Raw genomic sequence first — 21,514 nt, 5'->3', positions numbered from 1 at the left:
TTATTTCCCAAATCAGAAATAGCGGCCTATTTGGCAATCTGGAGCTGATGAGGACAGGCCTAGAGGGGAAAGCATGCAGGTCGCAAGACACCCCTTGCTCATGGGAGATGATGCTAATGTCTTTCAGCGCTGCATTATCTATGCAAGATCCAATGTAATCCAATCCCCATTGAGCGGGTATGGAGGGTACTCTGGTTGTGTTTGTGGAAACCTCTCCAGTCGGGTCAAAGCTAGTCTGCTACCAGTCGGAGTGGACTTATTTTTGTCTTTTCAATCCTCAGCTACTAGCAGTTTAATTTGGGTGTCATTCAAAGCATTGAGACTTTGAGAGTTATAAGATTGAAGTATTTTTTTTACTTGTGGAAATGTTAAAGAGAATCTATGATTCCTTGCATAAGGATCAGAGGGGGGAAAAACGCCCTTGGTCGTTACTGACAAGTAGCCTTTACAGTCATCAACTGAGAAGTAAATAGGTTATCAAAGGTAAACTGTATGTTAAACATTACAAGTTGCAGGCCTACCATTTAAAAGATGAAAATAGCACGGATAGGTTTAATACAACTGGAATTGCTTTTCAAGAGAAGTGACTAGAAGAAGGTTTCGTCTTCTATACAGAAGTACCCTTTTTATACAGGTGGCGGCACTTCATGTCGACTTAGTGTAAATCTAAGTTTGTACCCGTTTTTAGGGGAAAAGGGGTCATATTTTGTGGAGAATGTTCTTGAAAGTCCACAAATAGGAGAATTTTTTATACCTTTGAATATAAAGCCACACCACCAGGAGTCAGGTTTAATAGGCTTTGAATGTATTCTGATAACTCTCTGTGACTTGATTGAGGCTGATGTAGGTCTGGTTGATGGGAGTTTGATCATATTACATGTTTGATACCCTGTGTTTGTGCACTTCTGCGTTGACCCTATTACCGTCTCATATAACATTACAGCTCATCTACACTATAAGTATATCAGGAGAGTGTCCTGATCCATGATTCTATAGGGGGGGGGGGGGGCAACATTCTGAAAAATCATGACCTAGATTTTGAATTCCCCTTTTCTCGTCATGAAATGAATAGATAGATACCTGATAGCAAATTTGATTGCAAGATATATTGCAAAGCAAAGATTTCATATTTGGGTAATTCCATTGATTTTCAAAGGAACAAAATCTTCTTTCCGGGAAAAGATTTTGATGCTGGTAATAGGAATCTACCTGCAACATTTGGCTTGTATATGACTTGTGTAGCATATTTCCCCCTGACTTACTGGTTTATCACATTGCTGTTCCAAGGTCTCTTAGTATGTGGGAGATAATAGCTCGCTATGTTATTCAAGTTATTCTTTGGACAAGGCGATTTATGATGATTTATTATGAAAACAAATATTTTAAACAATTTCTCAGTATTTTCTTTTTTCTATTTCACAGTACATGTTTTCTCTTGAGAGTGAGAAGGGCATTAACTCATATTCTATAACACAACTGATTTAATAAAAACTAATGAGTATCTTCAATACCACTCTTTTATGTATTTTTTTTTGGTTTTCTTGCTATTTTCTCTGACAGGATTTCAGGAAATGCGGCACTTACAAAGAACATCCATCAAGTGGTCAGTGAGAACATCAAGAAAAACTTTGCCAAGACAAAATGGAAGGTATGTGATGACTTACCCGTAACGTTGGATTCACCCTTAATCCAGGTATTACCCATCCTTTAGACCAGAGGCAAATCTAGGATTTTTTTTTTCCAGGGGGAGGGGGGGGGGGGGGCACTTTAAACTAGCAAAAAAGTTTGTTTTCCTTAAGGTCTAAAATTGGAAAGGGAGGCACAAGAACACAATGAGAGTGGCATATCTTTGTGTACTGTATGCTGGAGCTAGATTGGGTTTTTAAATGAGCATTGACCAGTGGTGCCCCTTACCCCCCCCCCCCCTCCCCCCTCCCCCCCCCCCCCACACACACACATGCCACTGATGTGGACCATGACTCTACAACCAGTTTAAAGAGGGAAAAAGACATTGTTTCTGCATTTGATGTAGCATCCCAATTAAGATGTCCCATACAAGTTCTAGTAATATGTTTGCATGGATAATATTAGTACAGGGTGCCTAAACAAATCCAAAGGTGTTTAGTTCTAGCCTTGCTCGATGTTGACCTTCCTGGCTTTCTGACAGACAGACCAGTATACCACAGGACAATGTCCCCATCTTCCTGACAGAAACCCTTCTGAAAGGTTATAGTTGACCACTTCACCATTTATCAGACTTTTGTCATCACTTGTTTATTTTCTGTTATGACAAGTCATGACTTGATGAGGAATTAATTGTGTTTAGCCAGGCCTATACCGATGTTTTTTGTTTATATGACAATGGGGACCATATCTTGAAGTGACAGTGATTGAGGTGCGCTATCTCCAGACATGAAGGACAAGTCTGGATGTGAGAGAGGAATCTCTGAGGCCATAGAGATGGGTCACCATATTTCATATTGTTTTGTTTAATAGCTTCTACACATCTCTCAAATTGGCTCTGCAGAGCCAGAAGGGCGTTTAACTCTGTGTTAAAGTATATGAGCTAATGCCCTTCTGGCCCCAAACAGATGAATTTTGAGACATATATTGGTTACTTACATGGGATTACATTCTTAAAGAGTTAATGAATTAATCACTGAACCGTTAAAACCATGTTTGAACATGTATTACCAAATAACATGCACTCCATGGCTGTAACAGCTTGAGATTAAGACTGTTATTTTGGCAAAAGGTTCTATGATTACTTAATTTTTTGTTGCAAAAGCAAATCTCTTTTGGTGGTACCAAGGTCTGCTAACGTCATCCCAAAAGAATCGATGCCAAGATGATCAAATCTATAGTAACTAGTTCAAAGTTTCCTTGGAAGAACACCTGTGCACCTTCAGAAATTATCATGGAATACCTGCCAGTCCCCCTTGTAAGGTTGATTTCATTTGCAATACTCATTTGATCACCCCCCACCTCCCCCCTCTCCCCTCTCCCAATCTTGTTTGAGTGGTAATTGTATTTTTCAAGTAGCATTCATTAAAGAGAAGGTTGAGTTCTGGGAAGAGGTGAAAAATAATTTGTGAGCGTAATAATTCTTATTATGCAAGTGCGGAAGATCATCAGATAAGACATGTTCCCTGAAAAGCATGGCTCTTCAAATGCCTTTATATTCTAAATATGTCAGTAACATCGTAAAACTCGGGGGTAGGATTTTTACGCCACATGTTCGTGTAGTCCCATATACATATTTCTGTGTACAGTGTTTGTAACTTTACCAAGACTTGGCCAAATTTCTTATCATTTTGATGATTCTAGAACCTTGCAATACACACAAATTCTTATATGCTAGATGATCAACCTTTTCTGGTCGATTCCACACCGTTTCTTTCACAATGCAATTGCATGACCAGAACTCACTTCATCTTTAAGATCAAGGATAGTATTCCAATAACCCTGCTCAGTGAAGAGAAGCTTAATCAAGGTTTAAAGCTAGTTCTTCATGATAGTGGTTTTCTTTTTCACAGGTAGAACATATACGATTGGACACATGTTTGATGAGTGTAGTATGTATTAGACTTGACAATTAGTTTGCAAAATATATGGAAATGGAAATATGGAAGGAAAAACAAAACATGAAAGACTGAGATAAATTGTGTTTATCGTACCGCATGTTTGAACATTCATGTATGTGTAGTTCCACTCTAACATGAATGGTACTTGTATGTACATGTGTGTACGTACTAGAATTCAAAATGACTTATGACTTTATATCTTTCTTTTTATCTTTCTTTTTACTCTTTCTACTCTCTCTTCTCATCTCTCCCTTTCCTCTCCCTGTGATCTCACCCTCTCTCACCCCTTGTATCCTTTCTCTCTCCCTCAACACTTTGTATTTTGCCTTTCTCTCGCTCTCTGTCTACTCTCCATCTCTTTCCTTCTCCCTCTCTATACAGCAAGCCTTCAATGCCACCGCAGTGGTCAGACACATGAGGAAGCTGGGGCTGGGTGACGTCAAGGCACGATTACAAAAGAAAGAGGAGGAGAACAGCAGGTCGGAGGAGAGCAACAGCCAAGAAGGCTCTTCAGATAGTTAGCTGTATCATCACCATGGCAACCCATTCGCAAGCCCTCCAAACCCCTCCAGAGCACCCCATCATAGCCTTCCTAGCTCTCTCCACTTTGGAATTATCAAAAAACCCTCTCTGCATGCAGCCCGATCAAGACTCTTCAAGAGCGGTGGTGTCCCGTCCTGGTTAAAACGTGAACTGAGATCGTACAAAGCTGTAAAGCCGTCCTCCCGTTGCATAGAGCTGACGAGATCCGGCCTTCCAAAATATCTGCCCAAATTAGCTTGTCTGCAATCATCCTCCAACCTTGAACCAGCGAGCATTTAACTATTTTGATCATCTAAGAAGGGAGAAGGGGATGCAGGAATTGGGATATATACTCATCACGATGCAGTTCATGCTCCTCTTTCCAAGAGTTTTCCAAAAATATATCATAACCTTTTCAATTTAGCTCTTATATTTCAACAACAAATATTTCCTGTTGGTGAATGATAATGCTTAACTGCACGGGAATGATACGCAAATTTGAAAAAAGGCAAGAGTACTCCATGTCTGTCTCTCCATTCAAACATCCTCTGTTGTACAAGGCAATTAAAGCAATCTTGTGTTGCTTGTCAAAAATCATCAACTGTTCCCAATTAAGGAATGACCAATCTAAGCTCGCAGCAAGTGCATACTCTGAGGAATAGTATTGAAACAAGTGTGAAGGAATAAGAGGATATTCCAAATGACACAAACACAATTTCTGAAAATATAATTCTACTTTAATAGCAGAAATATATGTTGACAGTTCACACTGTAAAGAACCAGCAACAAATTAGTGCAATTGTATAATGGAAAGAAATTGATGGATTAAAAGGAAGGATTTGGAATGATTAAGATGAAATTGGCTATGTGTACTCTTATCTCTCTCCCTTCTCAATTAATTTTCTACATGAACACGTCTTTAGTTGTATTGAATGTATGTTCTTGTTTCTTTTTAGTCCTGTTACAGTTGTTTCTGGATTCTATGTACATCTTCTTGTAAATATTTTGTTGAATAGAAGTTTTTGGAATGGACTTTTCAAGCTTTGAATGAGGAATCTTAAAAAGTTTGGGAAGTGAAGGTCCTTTTTCTATATCACACTTGTCGCTTTTACATGTATTGGACTATTCAGTAGTCATATATTAGGCTTTCAATGATTTTGCATTGCATACTTTAGCATGTTAGAGGTTTTTTTCATGAATTATCTTTTTGATTTCTAATTATTATTGTTTGGTCTATTCATTCCAGTCAACCATTTGAAGAAAAAGTATCAGGATTTTACCTGATATTTCTTTCTTTGTGTGTGCTGTTTGTAGTAGCAGCGAAGAGAACAAAGTGAAGTTTTTCTCTTTTTCTATCTGTCTCTATCTTACTCATTTTAATGGGTATCTTTATTTAGACTAAATAGCCCTTGCATTTTCTCATCACATTATCTTGTTCTTCTTTATGCTTTGTAGCTTAACCAGAGATATGTGCAAAATGAGTGCCTTGCGGCGAGTGTTCTTGTAATTGTAATTCAATTTTAAGTGTCAGTATTACAGAATAAGTGAAGAGGAAATCAATTATTTTGGATTGTTTTTTGAATTACTTTTCTGTTTCCTCTATGTGAAATGAGAAATCAGAAGAAACAACACTTTGACTTAATTTTGTAGATACTATTACATGTAAAAAAAAAAAAATCTGTTTTACATGAAGTTTAATTGACAGATGAAAATCTGGATACTCTATATATGCATTTGGTTTTGTAAATTTTGGTGATCAAAAGGTCTTGTTTATGTCAAAAGTATATATATGTTGGAAGTATATCAAAGTCTATGGTCATATTGTACAAGTCTATGAACGGATTTATTTGTGTAGAGAGTCGGTATGAAGTTTTGATGATATTTGACAAATCTTTTATGACAATTGATTATTTAAGTGTAATTCTATTGAATAGCCGTACTGTACAGTTTTTCTTTTTTGTAATTAAACAGTCTTGAATATTGTGCAGAATTGTGTGCTATCTAAAAAAAAAAATCAGTACCAACTTGTTTAACCTAAAATTACGTGAAAGTAAAATGATTATGTGAAAGTAAACTGTACATTCATTCACAAGAGGACAATTTCATAATGTTTAATTGGATGCACAGAGTTGAAGCCATGTGGATGAGGAAAGTCATTTTGTATAATAGTAGGACAGACTGCCTCTTTTATCGGGCAACTTTGTGATTTTTATGAAAAAAGAGAAGATTTTACTGCTTTCTTCCACAGGTGTCTTGTCATTTTCCAGTCATTTTTCTCCCCAAAGCAATTTTTTGAGTTTTTCCGTCTCTTGTTTAAAGGCCAGTTTATATACTGAAAGAAAAAATAGTTGTGTTGAAGATAGTGTCAACCGTTTGAATAGATCATTAATTCCCAACTGAATGATAAAATGACAGAAATCTAGTAAAAAAGAACAAAAAATGTACATTTTTTAAAACAATTAAAAAAATTCTGAATAGTAATGTCTTGTAAGGCTTGCAGACACACTTCAAATGTGGTGGAAGAAAGGCATACACCTTTGTGATGAATTCTTGAAGGTTATAGTCTGTGCAATCAATTTTTGATTTACAACTTAATTATGGTGCTTTTTTTTTTTAAACAGTGGAGGTATGTATGAAGATAAAAATCAGACAAAAAAATCAGACGAAAAAGGGGATATTTAAGGTTATAACAAAATTTATAGTGTCTTCAGCATATGCATCAAGCATTCAAGAATAATGACGATCTGTCAACACATTAAACTGTGAAATCACATTTTGTTCTTTCAAATAAGATTAATTATTTATGTTTAGAATGTAGTGCAAGGGTTAAGTATAGTTCGTGCCTATCGAAAGGGCATTTGCTAGGGAATTAATAATGGGCACTATCACCTGTCTACCGGGCAATTTTTGTATTTTTCTTCTCCATGTATCTGGCATTGGTTGACACTATCTTCAACAGAGAAAGCTCATAGACTGCCGTAGAGTTTTCCAGAAGGGCACATCTGGTATTAGATAGACATGTAGAGAATTCCAGAACTATACTGTAGACTAAAATTCCTGAAACTTCCACTTCAGAACATGTCATACCTATTCATTAGTACACTGGGGTTCCACTAAGGCAGTCCCCCCCCCCCCCACACACACACACACACAATTGAGAGAGAAAAAATGACATCATATATCTGAAGCAGTTAACATGACAATGAGATTGAAATAAAAATGTTGAAAGACTGGAAAAAATTGTAAACAAGATCTTACAAAATGTAATTTTCAATCCCATTGATTCATATTCATATTCATATTCATATATTCATACTCATAGAGTCAAGGATAATACAAACATAAGGAAGGGAAGGAACTGAAGGAACTGAAAGCGAAACTCCCGCCCCTAATTATCAAAACGGAACATCCCCAACCTAAATCTCAAAATCAAAAGAATAGATAACAACTTTTAATTCCTTGACTTAGGTGTATATTGTAGTATAGAACATAGCAACTTTTTTCCATTCATTGTAAGCATATAGGCTAATGCTATAATTCAAGAATGCTAGCACAATAGACCAGTTCACGGTTAGCACATTACTGCAATGACCCCGAATATCCACAGATCTTCAAAACATGAAGAGGTCCCACTTTGTACATTGTGAAATAATCATTCCTACAGCGATGAAGGTGCTATATAACATAGCCTTTGTTTTCCCCTTTGAAAGAATACTTCCACCTGTGTATCATGGATTGCACTGAATGTGCAAGAATGAATAACGATTACATAACTTTCATGAGCACGTATCCAGTATTTCGTCTCCGTGTAATTCACAATTTGTTCTGCAATGACCTTGATCTGCTCATGCTCAGACTGCAACCGTGAACTCGCTTATTTGAGAATCTGATTCGAGGGAGAGCCATAGTTCCTTCTTGGTTTTGAGTAAAGGAACAATGCTTTTTAAATTAATGAACAGTATTTTGACGTATTCATGTTTCGACAATGAATTTTGATGATGTATGTTTTATTATTTCTGCAAACACTTCCTCATTTTGTAAATATGTATAAACAACTTATGAAGGGCCTTTTTGCAGTAATGTTTAATGGTGACTTCTGTTAGTGTACTATCAGTAATTTAAAGGGCCCTTTTTGCCAATTCAAGTTATGTCTTTTTTGTTAATTTTAATGTTAACTTAATTGACTGTATTTGATAGAAAAACCATTTTAAAGAGAAAAATCACAATTATCTCATGCTATCTTTGAAAAAATTATTAATTTCTCTCTATTGTTCACTTCCCTATGTCTCACCTTAGAAATGAACAATACTAGATGCAAAATATTCAGTGTTGATATTAGAGGAATTGTATAGCCCTTTGCAGCATTTTATCCGTACCACATTTAGTTTGCCGATTAATGTGATTCCGTTTTGTGTTTACTGTCAAAGCTAATCAAAGTACAGGTAGAGTTCAAATGTTTCACAGCTCTCTGATATACACTCGGCCCCCCAAAAAGGTGGAAGCTATTTATAGTTCAGATTTTCAAATAGATTATAAACTTATCTTTCATGTATCAGAATAAATCTAAATTAATCCTCTTAGATTGAAATCATACCATTCAAGCATGACTGAGCATTGCTATTTAACTCTAAGTGAGTCTCTGGAAGAAAATTGCAAAAATTGCGCGTCTGGCCATTCAAACATTGATGAGCATTTCCATCTTGCAGAGTCAAATTGAAATAATAAAAGAAGAAAGCATCAGTCCTGAGACTACACTTGGTATCCATAGCTCAATCCTCATTTCTTATCGTTCTTTGTTTCAATTGTTCTGTGTGTCCATTATTAACATTTGATTTTGGTAAAAACACACAATTCTCATAAATGTCAGTCCAAGATATCTCCAGCTTTAAGCCTCACTAATAGTAAACTACAGGTTAATTCATCAGTCTATACGGATGTTGCATTTGTATAATAATGACAGAATGGTTTATCAATTCCTGCGGTCTCCTGAGAAATATTTGTGATCTGTGATGCTAATGTATGATGCACTTCAAGCCAACCATACTTTTTTCATTGATGTGGAAATTGATTTACTCAAGAGGGAATCCATATTCCTTGAGGTCCGTTCATCTGTCTATTGATATGCATGGTCACCGATGCAATGATAATTGAGCTTAGATCTGTCAAATCCATATTAACTTATGAGACAATTAAACGAAACATAAAGAGGGGGAGGGAGGGGGGAGGGGAGGCTTCAGTCTGCTGGTCATTTGCCAATCCATCAAAAGACCCAAATTCCTGGTATATGAAAACATTAATTCTATTTGACAAAACCATGAGCAACAGTCCCATTGTGAACTAATGAATGCTATTTGACTCTCACAAAATGAAGATCAATAGCTCACCTGCACATAATAAATTCAAAAAATCTTTTGTTTCAAGTCAAAGCTTGTTGCATACTCTGTAAAGCATAATAACAAATAATAATAACAAATGGTCCGAGTTCTAAATGTCTGTTACATTGTTCAGTGTCCGGGTCATCCATGCACCTCACTAGCATGTTGTCGTGTCACCTACAGAGGGCCAGAAGGGCGTTTAATCACTTAACATAGGTTCAACGACCTTTTGGCTCTCATCTGATAATTTGATGCAATCTTTGTCTCTTTATGTTTCTTCTTCCTTCAAAAATGGATTTTATTTGCCAAGTGATTACGTTTGTGAACTAATGAATTTCATTGACTGTAACTAGAGTATGATAGGTATTTTGAAGCTTTGAAGCTATAAATGTGCGGGTATCATGTGTGAGATTAATTTATACGTATATTTATTATTCTTATTAGTTTTTTATTGCTAATGATAGTGAAGATTTTTCACGGGTAAGTTAGGTTTGTTTTTATGATGATTTTTGACTATTTGGATATATTTTAATTAAATGTAATTCCTGCTCTCAATTACAATCAATTCAACAAAATGGGAACAGTGATTGTTTATGATAAAAGAAAACCATTACATCTTAAATTGAAGTGGATAAGTGTGATTCATATTATGGACAAAAAAAACATTCAAATTATTTCAGTTGTGTCCACTCTTTTGTATTTTGTAGTCTGTTAAATTTATCAAAATCAATTTTCTTTACACATGAACTGCTCCTGCAATTACAATTACATGTAACTTTAGTGTTTGTCATTTTGTTAATTTTGCCATGGGAAGATTTTTTTTTCCCTCCTGATTATTGAAGTTCAATATTGATAATTTGAAGTACTGGATGTCAGTACTTATTGTATCTTAAGTTATTGCTTGATTTTCACTGCATTTTCTTTTTCTTTGTGATTGGTTCACAAGCGAGTACATATTGTATATGTAAAGTGATCAAAAATTACATCAAAAATGATTATTGACACCTGTTGAGTCTTGTGTTTTATTTCCAATTGTGAGTGTGAAGTTCTAGCAAAGTTTGATGTTGTCCAAATACAAAAGAGGCAAGTGTTGCAATTGTATGCTATAAAACAGGGTCAAAAGGAACAAAAAAAGTTCGTGACAATTTTTCGACAGGAATAATACAAACTTCTTTTTTTTTAAACTTTATACTTGATGTAAGAAATGACTGTCTGCAATGTTCCTGGCAAAACAAATATTTTCAATTTTTGTTCATGATAATGGTAGTTGTTCCTGTTCCCCCTGTTTTACAGCACATTTCAAATGCAACATCCACATCTACCGAGAGACAGGAGAGTGTCCACTCTTACGACGGTTGTAAGACACTTGCTCCTGTGACAATTGCTAACCCTAATGCTTTGACGGAATGAAGCCTAAAGCAATTGTCGGGTCACTCTTTTGGCAATGGCTCTCTACAGACTTTTAAGAAATGTCATTATTCACCCCCTCGTCTCTTATACTATCTCTTGTTCATTTCATCTCTATATCCTTATCCAGGCTTCATACATCTCTCTCTCTCACTCCTCCCCCCCCCCCCCCCCCACTCCCTCTTCACTTTATCATCCCATTTCTCCTAAACTCTTTATCTCTATTTCCTTTCCTACCTGCTCCCCAGGAGGAAAATAGAGAGCTTGGGGAGGGGGAGGGAAAGGGTAAGAAGAAGCAAGAGGACCATGTAGGAAGAGTGAGTGAAAGAGACAAAGAGCAAGGAATTGGATATGAAGGGGATGGAAAAGGAAATGGGGAATAGAAGAGAAAGAGGGGGAAGAGAGAGAGAGCAAGGGGAGCGGGAGAGAGAGCAAGGGGAGTGGGGGAGTGGGTGAGAGAGTGAGAGAGAGAAGGGGGGAAATGACAATATATCTTCACCAAACATTTCATCCTAGACTTATCCACAAACTGAAGTAATCAGCTAAAAGTTCCCCTTCTTTTAAAGCTCATTTCTGATTTCTGGATATACATCTCAAGGTAGAACACAATCGGCAGTAAAGCAAGAGCTATCAGGTATTTGATATCTCAGTCCTAGAGACCGGTAAACCAAGGCAAAGAGCTCAAAGCCGGGTCTTCTTACTATGATCTCCTCTGACTGTGTTTCACTTTTGAGGGAAGGTTTCCTTGTTCAATGGAGATTTTAGGAATCAAATTTGGTTGGCGACACTCATTCAAAACCGAGGGGGAAAAACCAGACATATTTAGAGCAAAAGCAATTTAAAGTTGTAAACTCTTTTTAATTTATAATACACGCATGGTGTACATTTCTGCACATCATGATAATCTTAGCCATCCACTAATTTCATACAATACCTTTGAATATCCAAAATGGCATAGCTCAAGCATCCTTAATTCATACACATAAAATCCACTTAAAATCAGGAGCATTTGACTGCAAAAATTTGGATGTGTGGTGAACATAGTCATGTCACCTTGGGTACATGACCAAAAGGGACTGACATTGTCAATTTTGTAGGTAAATACATGCCTTAATATTATAATTTGATTTCAAATTATTCCTGTATGAATAAACAAGAAGACATCATACTGGAATGCCCAAAATACATTGTTTTTCTGCCTGATGATCAGATACACAAGATTTTCTGATGGTGCAGCCCTGAGTAATAATTCTCATAAACATCACTTCCAAAAGGGTGTACTTCATATGCAGCCCATCAACTCACACAACCATTCTGATAATCCAAGTTCTACAAGATGACCCTTTCTCAAAACAATTTGGGTAAATAATATATTGCAGTTCTAGTAACGAGAACCATGCAACATTTAAACTCCAATATTTTCTGATGGGCATCTTATGTGATGAAATGTCTTTTCTTTCCCTGATATGCTCCCGTTCATTACCATCTACATTTGAAATGAGGTAAACAAATAGATTAGAGCATTCTAAAGCAATCGCTGACCATGGATTAGATGTGCCAATACAGAAGGCGAGGGGACTCGTAGAAATATGTTGTGGAAGGATTTGTGTAAGAAATAACTGACAGAAGAGGACTGTTAAAGAGGGTTCAAGTCATTTTAAAGAACATATTCATGGAATAACGTTGACAGAAGGCCTCCTCTTTTACTTTTAAAACATCTTCATGCTCTTTTCTTAGTTATACAGCTAATATGGTGATATCAAATTACAGGAAAACTCTTCCACCTTGGCATCATGCAATGTGCGGACTTGAAAAGTCAGAAGATCATGTGCATCACATATTGTCTGCAAGTCAAAATTACAAAGGAAAATGGGACAGACAGTTACAGGTTTTTTCACCCACCCCCTTGATTTATTCCAGTCTAACCTACTTAGCAACAACCTCAATAGAAAGACGACAAGTCTACGAGACCACTATCGCGATTACTTTGAGTGGCCATTACACAGGTATAACTCGAACACTGATTTCTTTGTATCATACATGCAGCAGTTAAGGACACCCCTAACCCTCCCTCCTCTCCACCACATCACCAATGCTACAATTCACAAATAAACACACTCTATGATTAATCTATGCTGTACGGAGAGGCTCTGGGTCCTCCTCGGGTAGAACCAGTTTGCTGGGGTCAATGAAGTTGGGGTCGATGACCAGTGCTCCTGCTGCTCTCCTCTCGTCCAAGACAACCAGTGCTTCTTTTCTCGCCCATTCCCTTCCAGTCCTGGGGTAGGGAGGGGGGAGGGGGTATAGAGAAAAGGACAAGATGTAAGTGGTGAGATTATGAGATATAAAGATGAAGTGGAGCAAAAACAGGAAATAAATGTTAAAATGGTACTGTTCAACTGATTTCTAATCCAAAATTTACAAGTAAATGTTTTAAAATATATTTCAGTACTTGTTGGTGGAAATTACTGTACGTCTTAGGAACTTTTTAAAAATTTGTGTAAATTTCATGCATGGGTTGTACTTACGGATCGGGTAAGTAGTGCACAAAAGCAGGACCAAATACCATGACGATGGAGATGGTTGTAAAAAAGATCACTCTGTATGCATACGTGTCCCAGTAGGGGTCATCATGAAATCCATGTGTTACGTATGTCTAAAAAGAAGAATAAAATAAAATAACAAAGATTAAGGATTAAGTAAAAGAAACAAGAACGCCCGTACCTATGTACATGGATATATCATATAAAACATGTCACAATATTATATCAACAGGGATAAAGGTTTGTTTCCATTAATCTGTAAACAGAACCATCAAAGGATACTCGTATACATATTTGTTTTGTTTTAGACATTATTTGCTGGTGTTGTTTTAATTCGGACAAGAAATGTTCTTCTATATATGACATTCACAGTAATATATCAGCAAGACTGCAACATATTGCATTTAAAATCTAAAATTGCATGCACACTGAACGACTTCACAGCTTAGCCGAGGGGAATTTTTCACATGGCACTGATGGAAGGCTTTATTTACATATAAAAAGCTAACACCACATCCTCATGGAGCCTTGCATCTCTGCACCAACATATTAATCACATCAGAAAATCTTTTAAAATCTAAATTCCCTATACTCTCCATCATAATTTTCTCATACTTATACACTTTCTCACAGGATTCACGGCAAACCGCTGTTCAAATCATGAAGCAAATACTATTATTATTTAAACAAAAAAAGAATCCCAGAAAAAAATCATGAATTGCAATGACAATATTCATTTTCATGTGCACTGTTTCGGAGGTACTTTTCAGCCGCATGAATGTATGTAGGGAGCGCACCGTGCGTTTACCCGCTGATGCTAGAGCACGGGCTCGCTGTGGTACAAAAAAATAAGACGCATGCGGCCAGAGCACTTAATCCCCCGCACGGCCGAAAACTACACCTGCTGGTACGCGTGATCAGCAATTGGAATCTAAACTATACAGAGATACAGCGCTATAGTATCCGACCTATACTAGGATAATATACATGCAGTGAGAAACTTTTGAGCTTACGATGCTCAAAAAATCCGACTCTATAACTGAAAAATACTTGAAATACAGCTCATTTTATGGGACCCATATTCCATACAGACAAGCATAAGATATTTTCAATTTTTCAGATTCGGGTAGCGGGACCGCCGATTCCATCGCTAAAATATGGTTCTCCAGTGACTCTGCCACGTTATTGTATGTGTGTGATACAATGTAGACCCTATGGGATATGCTGTTATGCAATGTAGATTAGAGGTCTATCTTAAATAGGCAAATTCATGCAAAAAAATATATTCAAAAAATTGACTTGAAAACACATCACACAATTAGTCTGAACCGAGTCAGGAGCAAATTTGAAGTAATTATATTTTTAAGTGTTGTAAAACCAAAGATATAAGAAGAAAACTGACCAAGTATCTGTACTAAAAATCGTACATGTAAAATTGGTCGTATACATTCGACAGCTGAAAATGACGCGCACGGTTGCATTACGTGCGTTCTCGAATCCAAAATCATACCTCACACACACACTCTCGCCATAACCGCGAATGGTCCGTCGTGGGGAGCTGGCCGGCTGAGAGTTTGCAGCGATACCAACGCAGCTTCGGAGCTCCGCAGAGCGCCATTTTAGCGGGACTCGGAAAGGTTTGCGATGGGAAGGCAGCGGCCTAGCTTTTTGCCCAAACAACGCTAGATCGGCCGCTGGCAAAATGAAAATAACTACGATCGAGAACATCGTCGGTTTCTTAACTTTTCAGTGAGATAATTCTGAATTCTAATTGAGACTATATAATAAATTAAATCGACAAAGAAACCTCGGTAGAACTCTTATAACTATACAAAAGCTTGTTTATTTCTTCATTTGACATTTCGTTCTCGACCATTTTTTCGTGCGCGAGTCAATGCAAACTATATATTACCAAACTTTCAACACGCAAGGAACGGGGAACACTCGCGTACCTCGTAACAAATTCGTTGCAAAAAAAAATTTTCAAGGGTGATTTTGAAGCAGTGAAGAACATTGGCGCTGCAATGCGCAGAAATATACTTGAAAGAAACTTAAAAAATAATACCTGAATTTTCAGAAAATCGTATTTGTATTAGAGTCTAGTGTAGGCCTACCTAGATGTGACTTGTTTATAAATCAGATTTTATGAAGATTTGTCGGGAAAAAATGTCAATTTTTTCCGTTTGGTGGTCATTTCTAGGCTAATATTTTAAAAGTTGCATCAGTAATGGGCCCGATGTTTCTCTTATCGTACTCGCATATTATTTCTACATAGATTAAACATAGGATGGTTAAGGGTAAGACCAGATAACATTATAAAAAAGATATATCCTTCCACCCTCCCATATCCAAGTTTTGGGCTGATTATTGCCAACCCACCGCAGCAAGGCCATTCAGATTTTCGTACGCGCGCAAAGCGCCCTCTAGTGCCCCATGAATGTGCCTATCTTAAAGGGATTTTTACCATGCCTCCAACGGACCGGCCGAAAACTCCCTCCATTAGCCTACTCTAGACTATATCTATTCCAAAAAAGATAAGGAAATTGACACTTTCAAAAATTCAGGTAAGAAAGATTAGTCTAGAGTCTACGACTTTTATATCATGACAGTAGACTAGACCTACTGACTAATGTTATTTGAACAATTGTGGAAGATTTAGACTAGTCTAGACCCTAGACTAGACTAGACCTATATGGTTTTGGTGTGTCAGTGTCATAGTAAGGTATCACCACTCCGGATTTGCGGGTCGAAAATATGGTCACAATTGCAGTTTACTTGTGAACATCATCGAACAAGCGCCTTTTTTTTTACATGCAAATGAATGTCAACTGCCTGCAACAAAATTTGCGCATATTCACCGAGCCAGAGTCTTTGTTATGCCTAGACCCTAATACATAAATGGGAAGCGTAGATCTATTACACTTTACCTCACAATAATAAAAAAAACGGCCGCGAATTTGCCGCGTCATATTTAAACGAGTGAACATTTGTTTGGTTTAATTTAAGTCACACTAGATCGAGATCTAGACTCTATAGATCTACACTGTTTTTACGTTACACATTTTTAAATATGTGGGACAAGAAAAACCTACGGGATCTGATGCATCGGAGTCCGATTCGAGACGGGTGCCTTCTTTGATGATCTCTTCTACCCTCGCAGGGTCGATTTCTGTCTGTTTTCCGATTACAAATTCTGACTGTTCAACTTTTTTCGTAGTAGAACTGTAAACTCGGCAAGGAATTGACCTCAAATTTGGACGGACAAGGGATGAACTTCCCGTTAAAACTTTACTTCCAATTCTCCACACTCTGCTTAGAGACGCCATTTTGAGACGAATGTTTCTCGATAGCACACCGATAACTCAGGGTATCGAAAGAGGGTTCCTCTTCTCTTCTCTTATCTTCTCTTCTCTTTCTTACTTTCTTTCCTTCTTTTCATCTCTCTCTCTCACTATCTTTCCGACATGCCTTTACTCTTCCTTCTTATTCATTCATTCTTTCTTTCTTCTTTTTAACCGGGGGGGGGGGGGTACTCACATTACGGGGGGGGGGTGCCGCTCTAATGGGTCAATTTTTCACAAAAAATCCCTAAACTTGGGTCCTATTTTAAACAAACTACCATTAAAAATGGGTCCGTTTTTTTCTTCCCCAAGTCACACCCGAAAATTGTGAAAAATGTGCCTTACTTAGAGAAAAATCCCCCAATATGACCGTGGGTAAGGGGTTCGAGGCTTCAGCGGCATACCCCCCGTCCAAACCAAATCTGAGTACCCCCCCCCCCCCCCCCCCCCGCCCCTCTTCCCGGCTGAGAATCCCATTATATCTATTTAGGCGCAGATCCAGGTTTTCTTAGGGGAGGGGGCCAAACTTTTTTTTTTTTTTTGCTCCCGAAAATTTGAAAATTCGCCCATTGGGGTTGGGGGGGGGGGTTGGGGGTAGTGAACACTTTTTTTTTGGGGGGGGGGGCCTTCGCAAATTTAATAATGTGCACCCCCCCCCCCCTTGGGCGCCAGGGGGGAGCCCATCCCCCCAAAAAGGTAAAAATTTGTATTTTTACACGTTTTTTTTCCAGGGGGGCCGGGCCCCCCGCCCCCCACCACCCCTGGATCCGCCACTGCATCTATTACCATTTCCAAATGGACCAATACAAATTAATCTGAATCTGAATCTGAATCTGAATTATGATGATTATCAGTGCAATATTCTGCATTGAGAACAAAAATAGAGGGTCATTTACACATGCACCTTGTTCAATAGTGATATGAATTTACCAGTGCAATATTTTGCACTGAAACGGGGGACATAATAATTATGCCAATCTTTATCATAATTATGACGATGCTATTGTGCAATATTCTGCAATGAGAAAAAAGAGGGGCATTTACAAATCGTTTATAAATAATAATGACGACCAGTGCCATTATTCTGCGAAAAGGAAAAGAAAAGGGGATATGAGAAATTTGCATACTCATGTTTTTGTTAATTTTCCCTCTTCTTTTTTCTTCTTTCTCAAGTTCAAAATGGTGCGTTTATGGAACGTCTTCATCTTCCTGTTCCAATCTAATAAGTTTGTGAAAAAGATTTTTTGGAAATCTATTCGGAATAACTTATTTGGACTAAGTGTTTTGGAATATAGATGTTTTGGACTGACTGTTTTGGAATAACCGTTTGAACTAATCGTTTTGAAATGATTATTTGACATGGACTTGTTTTGGACTATAGTTTTGGATTAATTCTTTTGGATCAAATATTATTTTGATCGACCTTTGTTAAAACGTTTTGGACCAATCATGCTTCATGAATATTTGTGGACTTCTTTTAGAAACTAAATATTGCAGAGGTATATACATTGATTAGGTTGTACTGAACAAAATCTGTATATTTTCATGTTTTTGTTTTTTTGATAAATGAAATAAATCCATAAGCATACCTTGGAAATTTGTTAGATGTTTTATTATTTTTAGGTTACCGAGTTTTTTTTAGGTAGCATTGGTTGATGTTTTTTCTTCTTTTTAACCCTTTCAGGGAGCTTTATAAAACATTCACAATTATACACATATACACAGCGTTGACGTTGGTTGATATCTCAAATATCAATCTTGAATGTATTTTGAAGTATAGATTAAAGAAAGTATTTGTATTAAGTTTTCGACTGATACTTTGTAATTATTTATTTTTTTAATTTGTAATATTATGTATATTTTGTATATTGTAAACTGGCCCCATGGAAGACCAGCAGCAACAATTATCGTTGCAGCTGAATATGGGCAACCAGCCGTATATTTGTATTTGTATCTGATTATTTTTTATACGGAAATAAAAACAACAAGAGTAAAAGGGACTACATTTAAGAAAAGGAGTTCTTGAAACGAATGTTATGAAAGGTGAAAAAGAGAATGTCATGTTCGTATTTGAGCTAATTATTGCAGTCTGTGAAACATTATTAATGCTATAAAAAGTGAGGGAGAGAAAGGAAAGGAAGAGAGTGATATGATTAAGAGAGGGAGAGAGAGAGAGAGAGGGTGGGGGTGGGAGGGGTAAAGGTATACGGAAAGGAAACGCAACGCATATGGAAACCCCGGCCCCCCCCCCCCCCCCACTCAGTGTTATTTAGGGTACGCATATGCTCGTTCCCTCTTTTTGAAAGCACCCCCTATCTGAGGACTGCCAACATTTTCGAACCCCCCTTTCGCGGGCTTTTCGCGGGCTTTTCCTGCCTTGGAGACCCCCCTAAATCAGGAAAAATGCTCAATGTACCCCCCTAAATTCGGAATAATTTCTCAGGAGTCCAAAGAGATGAGAGAAAAAAAAAAAAACACTCCCTTTTTAATGAAATCTCCGGGTGAAAAGTCAAATACACCCCTTTTTTTTACAATTCTCGGGCCGGACTTTGTCGCACGAAAAGTACCCCTTTACCGGACATTTTGGCAACACGCATGCGGTCATTCCGACCCCTGAGTGGGGGGGGGGGGGGGGCGGGATGGAAACGTTGTATCATCCGCTCAATCTGACTTGCGTGCATAGAACAAATGAGCATTTTTCCATGCATGAAAAAGTGAAGTTTTCTAAAATGTGCGTTTCTTTCCAGCATTGGGGCGCCCGGAAGTCACTCGGGTAACATTCCATAAAGTATAATATAAAAAGACCATTTGCAAATTTTCTGTACCTTTGTCGGAAAAAATGTATTTATCCAGCACAATGTCGTCTTATTTTGCGTTGGAGAAGAGCAAATAGCGAGTTTCAATCACACTTTGGCCGCTCTCGCAAGTTCTCACTCGTTTCACCGTGGTCAAGCGACTTTGGGGCAAGCGGTTAATGAAAATACTAATCGTTAGCTTTTTACTGGTATTAAACTTGTTTTTATTGATTGTATACTTTTGTCGGAATAAAGGAAACAAAAAGGCTTGACCAATAACTTATCAGCGTCTGAATTGACCTTTTGACCTTGAATTCCCTGAAGCAAGCGCACATAAACAGGTTCTATCTTCGTTAATTGGTGTCTTTTATCGTAATATGCTACACTTTCACAATGTTTATACATCTTTTTTAATTATTAGTAAGATATAACATATTTTGTCTGATATCACTGAAGTTTTGGGTTTTAGTTTTGAGTAATTTTAAAATAAGAGCCATTTTACTGTTTTAATTTACTGGATCGTACCATTAAAGTCGCTGGGTAGAAAGATGCATTTTCCAACCGCGCCAAATTTAATTTACGTTCCGACATTCTGTTAAATGGGTTCGTGTTGTCAAAAATCCACTGCTAGCTGCTCCACCAAACGTCCATAAGCGGAGTCGTTTATCAACTAAATTATTCAAATTTATGGATGCTTCCTTCCAAGGTGTTTGTGTTGTTGAAGCATTTCATTCACCTGCTATCATTCTTTGTACTCTAATTGCCAGAACGCAAATTACATTTTGGTTTTATAGTTTCATGCGGAGTCGTTTATGACTGCTTCCTTCCCAGGTGTTTGTGGTGTTTATGCATTTCATTCACCTGTTATTATTTTTTGGACTCCAATTGTTAGAATACAAAATGCATTTTTCGTTTTATAGTTTTATTCAATAAGTAAGTCAATAAAAGAGTATGTTCTGAACAAAAGAAACAATATGTGTCCCTATTGCACAATGTAATGTGTCCCCTCATTTTGTAATAGTTAATTTACCCATTCACATAATGGAACTACCTGCCCGATGAAGCCAGTGGCCCGTTATCCCTGAGCACTCAACACCGTGTGGAGTCAGTTTTTGGAAAACTTCTTTTATGAGACAAATCCACGCAAACGTTTCCATATGTAAAGATCATCATACAACCCCATTGAGCTTCCTCCCCCCCCCCCCCTCCCCCAATCATGGCAATTGCGGCAGTTTCTTCGATTATTAGGCATTCCATCAAACAAACTTCGTCTCGCATAAACATTGTGATCTTATGCATTTCAATAAAAATGAATTCGGGATAATTATTATGTAATATGAGATTAACATTTACAAAAATATTACATGAAAAGTGCCCCCCCCCCCCCCGTTCATTAAAAGGAAGTCCACCATGCTAATGAGTTGGTTTTATTAAAAGAAGATTTTTTTTCCCGGGAGTAATTGTCCTATGGGAGGGGAGGGGGGGGGGGTGATGGTCCAAGGGGGTAATTTCAGGGGGTGTAATTGCAGTCCACGGGGGGGGGGGGGTTGTCTTCGTAGGGTTATTTGCCGGGGGAGGGTAATTGTCCCGCTGGCAGGGGCTGCGATCCCGGGGGGACATGGGGGGACGTGCCCCCCCCCTTCTATTATTTTTAGATGATCCTTCAAAATTTATGTAGAAAATCGGTATTCCGTTGGTATCACGTAAGCACAGTTTACACTATGCTCCCTCGTCCCTCGCATTCCCCCCCCCCCCCCCCCCACCCCTGTCATGAAAAGGTATCGCCGCCCCTGGCCGCGATCTGAATCTAACTCAATTTATGTGCGTGAATGTGCGTGAATGGGCGCGGGCACGATCGACACATGCATCCATGGTGGGGGGGGGGGGGGGGGTGGTGGATGGTGGTACATGGTGGTCCCTGGTGGTCCCTGGTGGTACCGCATACCC

The 21,514-nt window shown here is 37.9% G+C and overlaps 2 protein-coding genes across 3 annotated transcripts in view; one reads left to right on the top strand and one right to left on the bottom strand.

Annotated features, from left to right (window-relative positions):
• The window catches only part of LOC582789 (calcium/calmodulin-dependent protein kinase type 1D), a 119,609-nt gene extending 113,386 nt beyond the window's left edge, over window positions 1–6,223 (top strand). For both annotated transcript variants that reach the window (XM_011669719.2, XM_030972876.1), the window contains 2 exons: window positions 1,561–1,648; window positions 3,966–6,223. In XM_011669719.2, the coding sequence (XP_011668021.2) occupies window positions 1,561–1,648; window positions 3,966–4,106 (229 nt within the window). In that variant the 3' untranslated portion in view covers window positions 4,107–6,223. The remainder of the gene's footprint in view (window positions 1–1,560; window positions 1,649–3,965) is intronic.
• Window positions 6,224–11,725: 5,502 nt separating this feature from the next.
• LOC582727 (NADH dehydrogenase [ubiquinone] 1 beta subcomplex subunit 11, mitochondrial) lies at window positions 11,726–16,794 on the bottom strand. The gene is made up of 3 exons (XM_782669.5): window positions 16,524–16,794; window positions 13,417–13,544; window positions 11,726–13,166 (listed from the first exon to the last, which is right to left on the bottom strand). The coding sequence occupies exons 1-3, from the start codon at window positions 16,755–16,757 to the stop codon at window positions 13,019–13,021; spliced, it is 510 nt and encodes a 169-aa protein (XP_787762.1). The 5' UTR covers window positions 16,758–16,794; the 3' UTR covers window positions 11,726–13,018.
• Window positions 16,795–21,514: the final 4,720 nt, after the last annotated feature.

The sequence above is a fragment of the Strongylocentrotus purpuratus genome, unplaced genomic scaffold (genome assembly GCF_000002235.5).
Source record: "Strongylocentrotus purpuratus isolate Spur 01 unplaced genomic scaffold, Spur_5.0 spur5_scaffold_6, whole genome shotgun sequence".
In the NCBI taxonomy this organism is placed as follows: Eukaryota; Metazoa; Echinodermata; class Echinoidea; order Camarodonta; family Strongylocentrotidae; genus Strongylocentrotus; species Strongylocentrotus purpuratus.
Note: the sequence above shows the minus strand (reverse complement) of the source record. Positions and strands in the feature narration are given on the sequence as shown.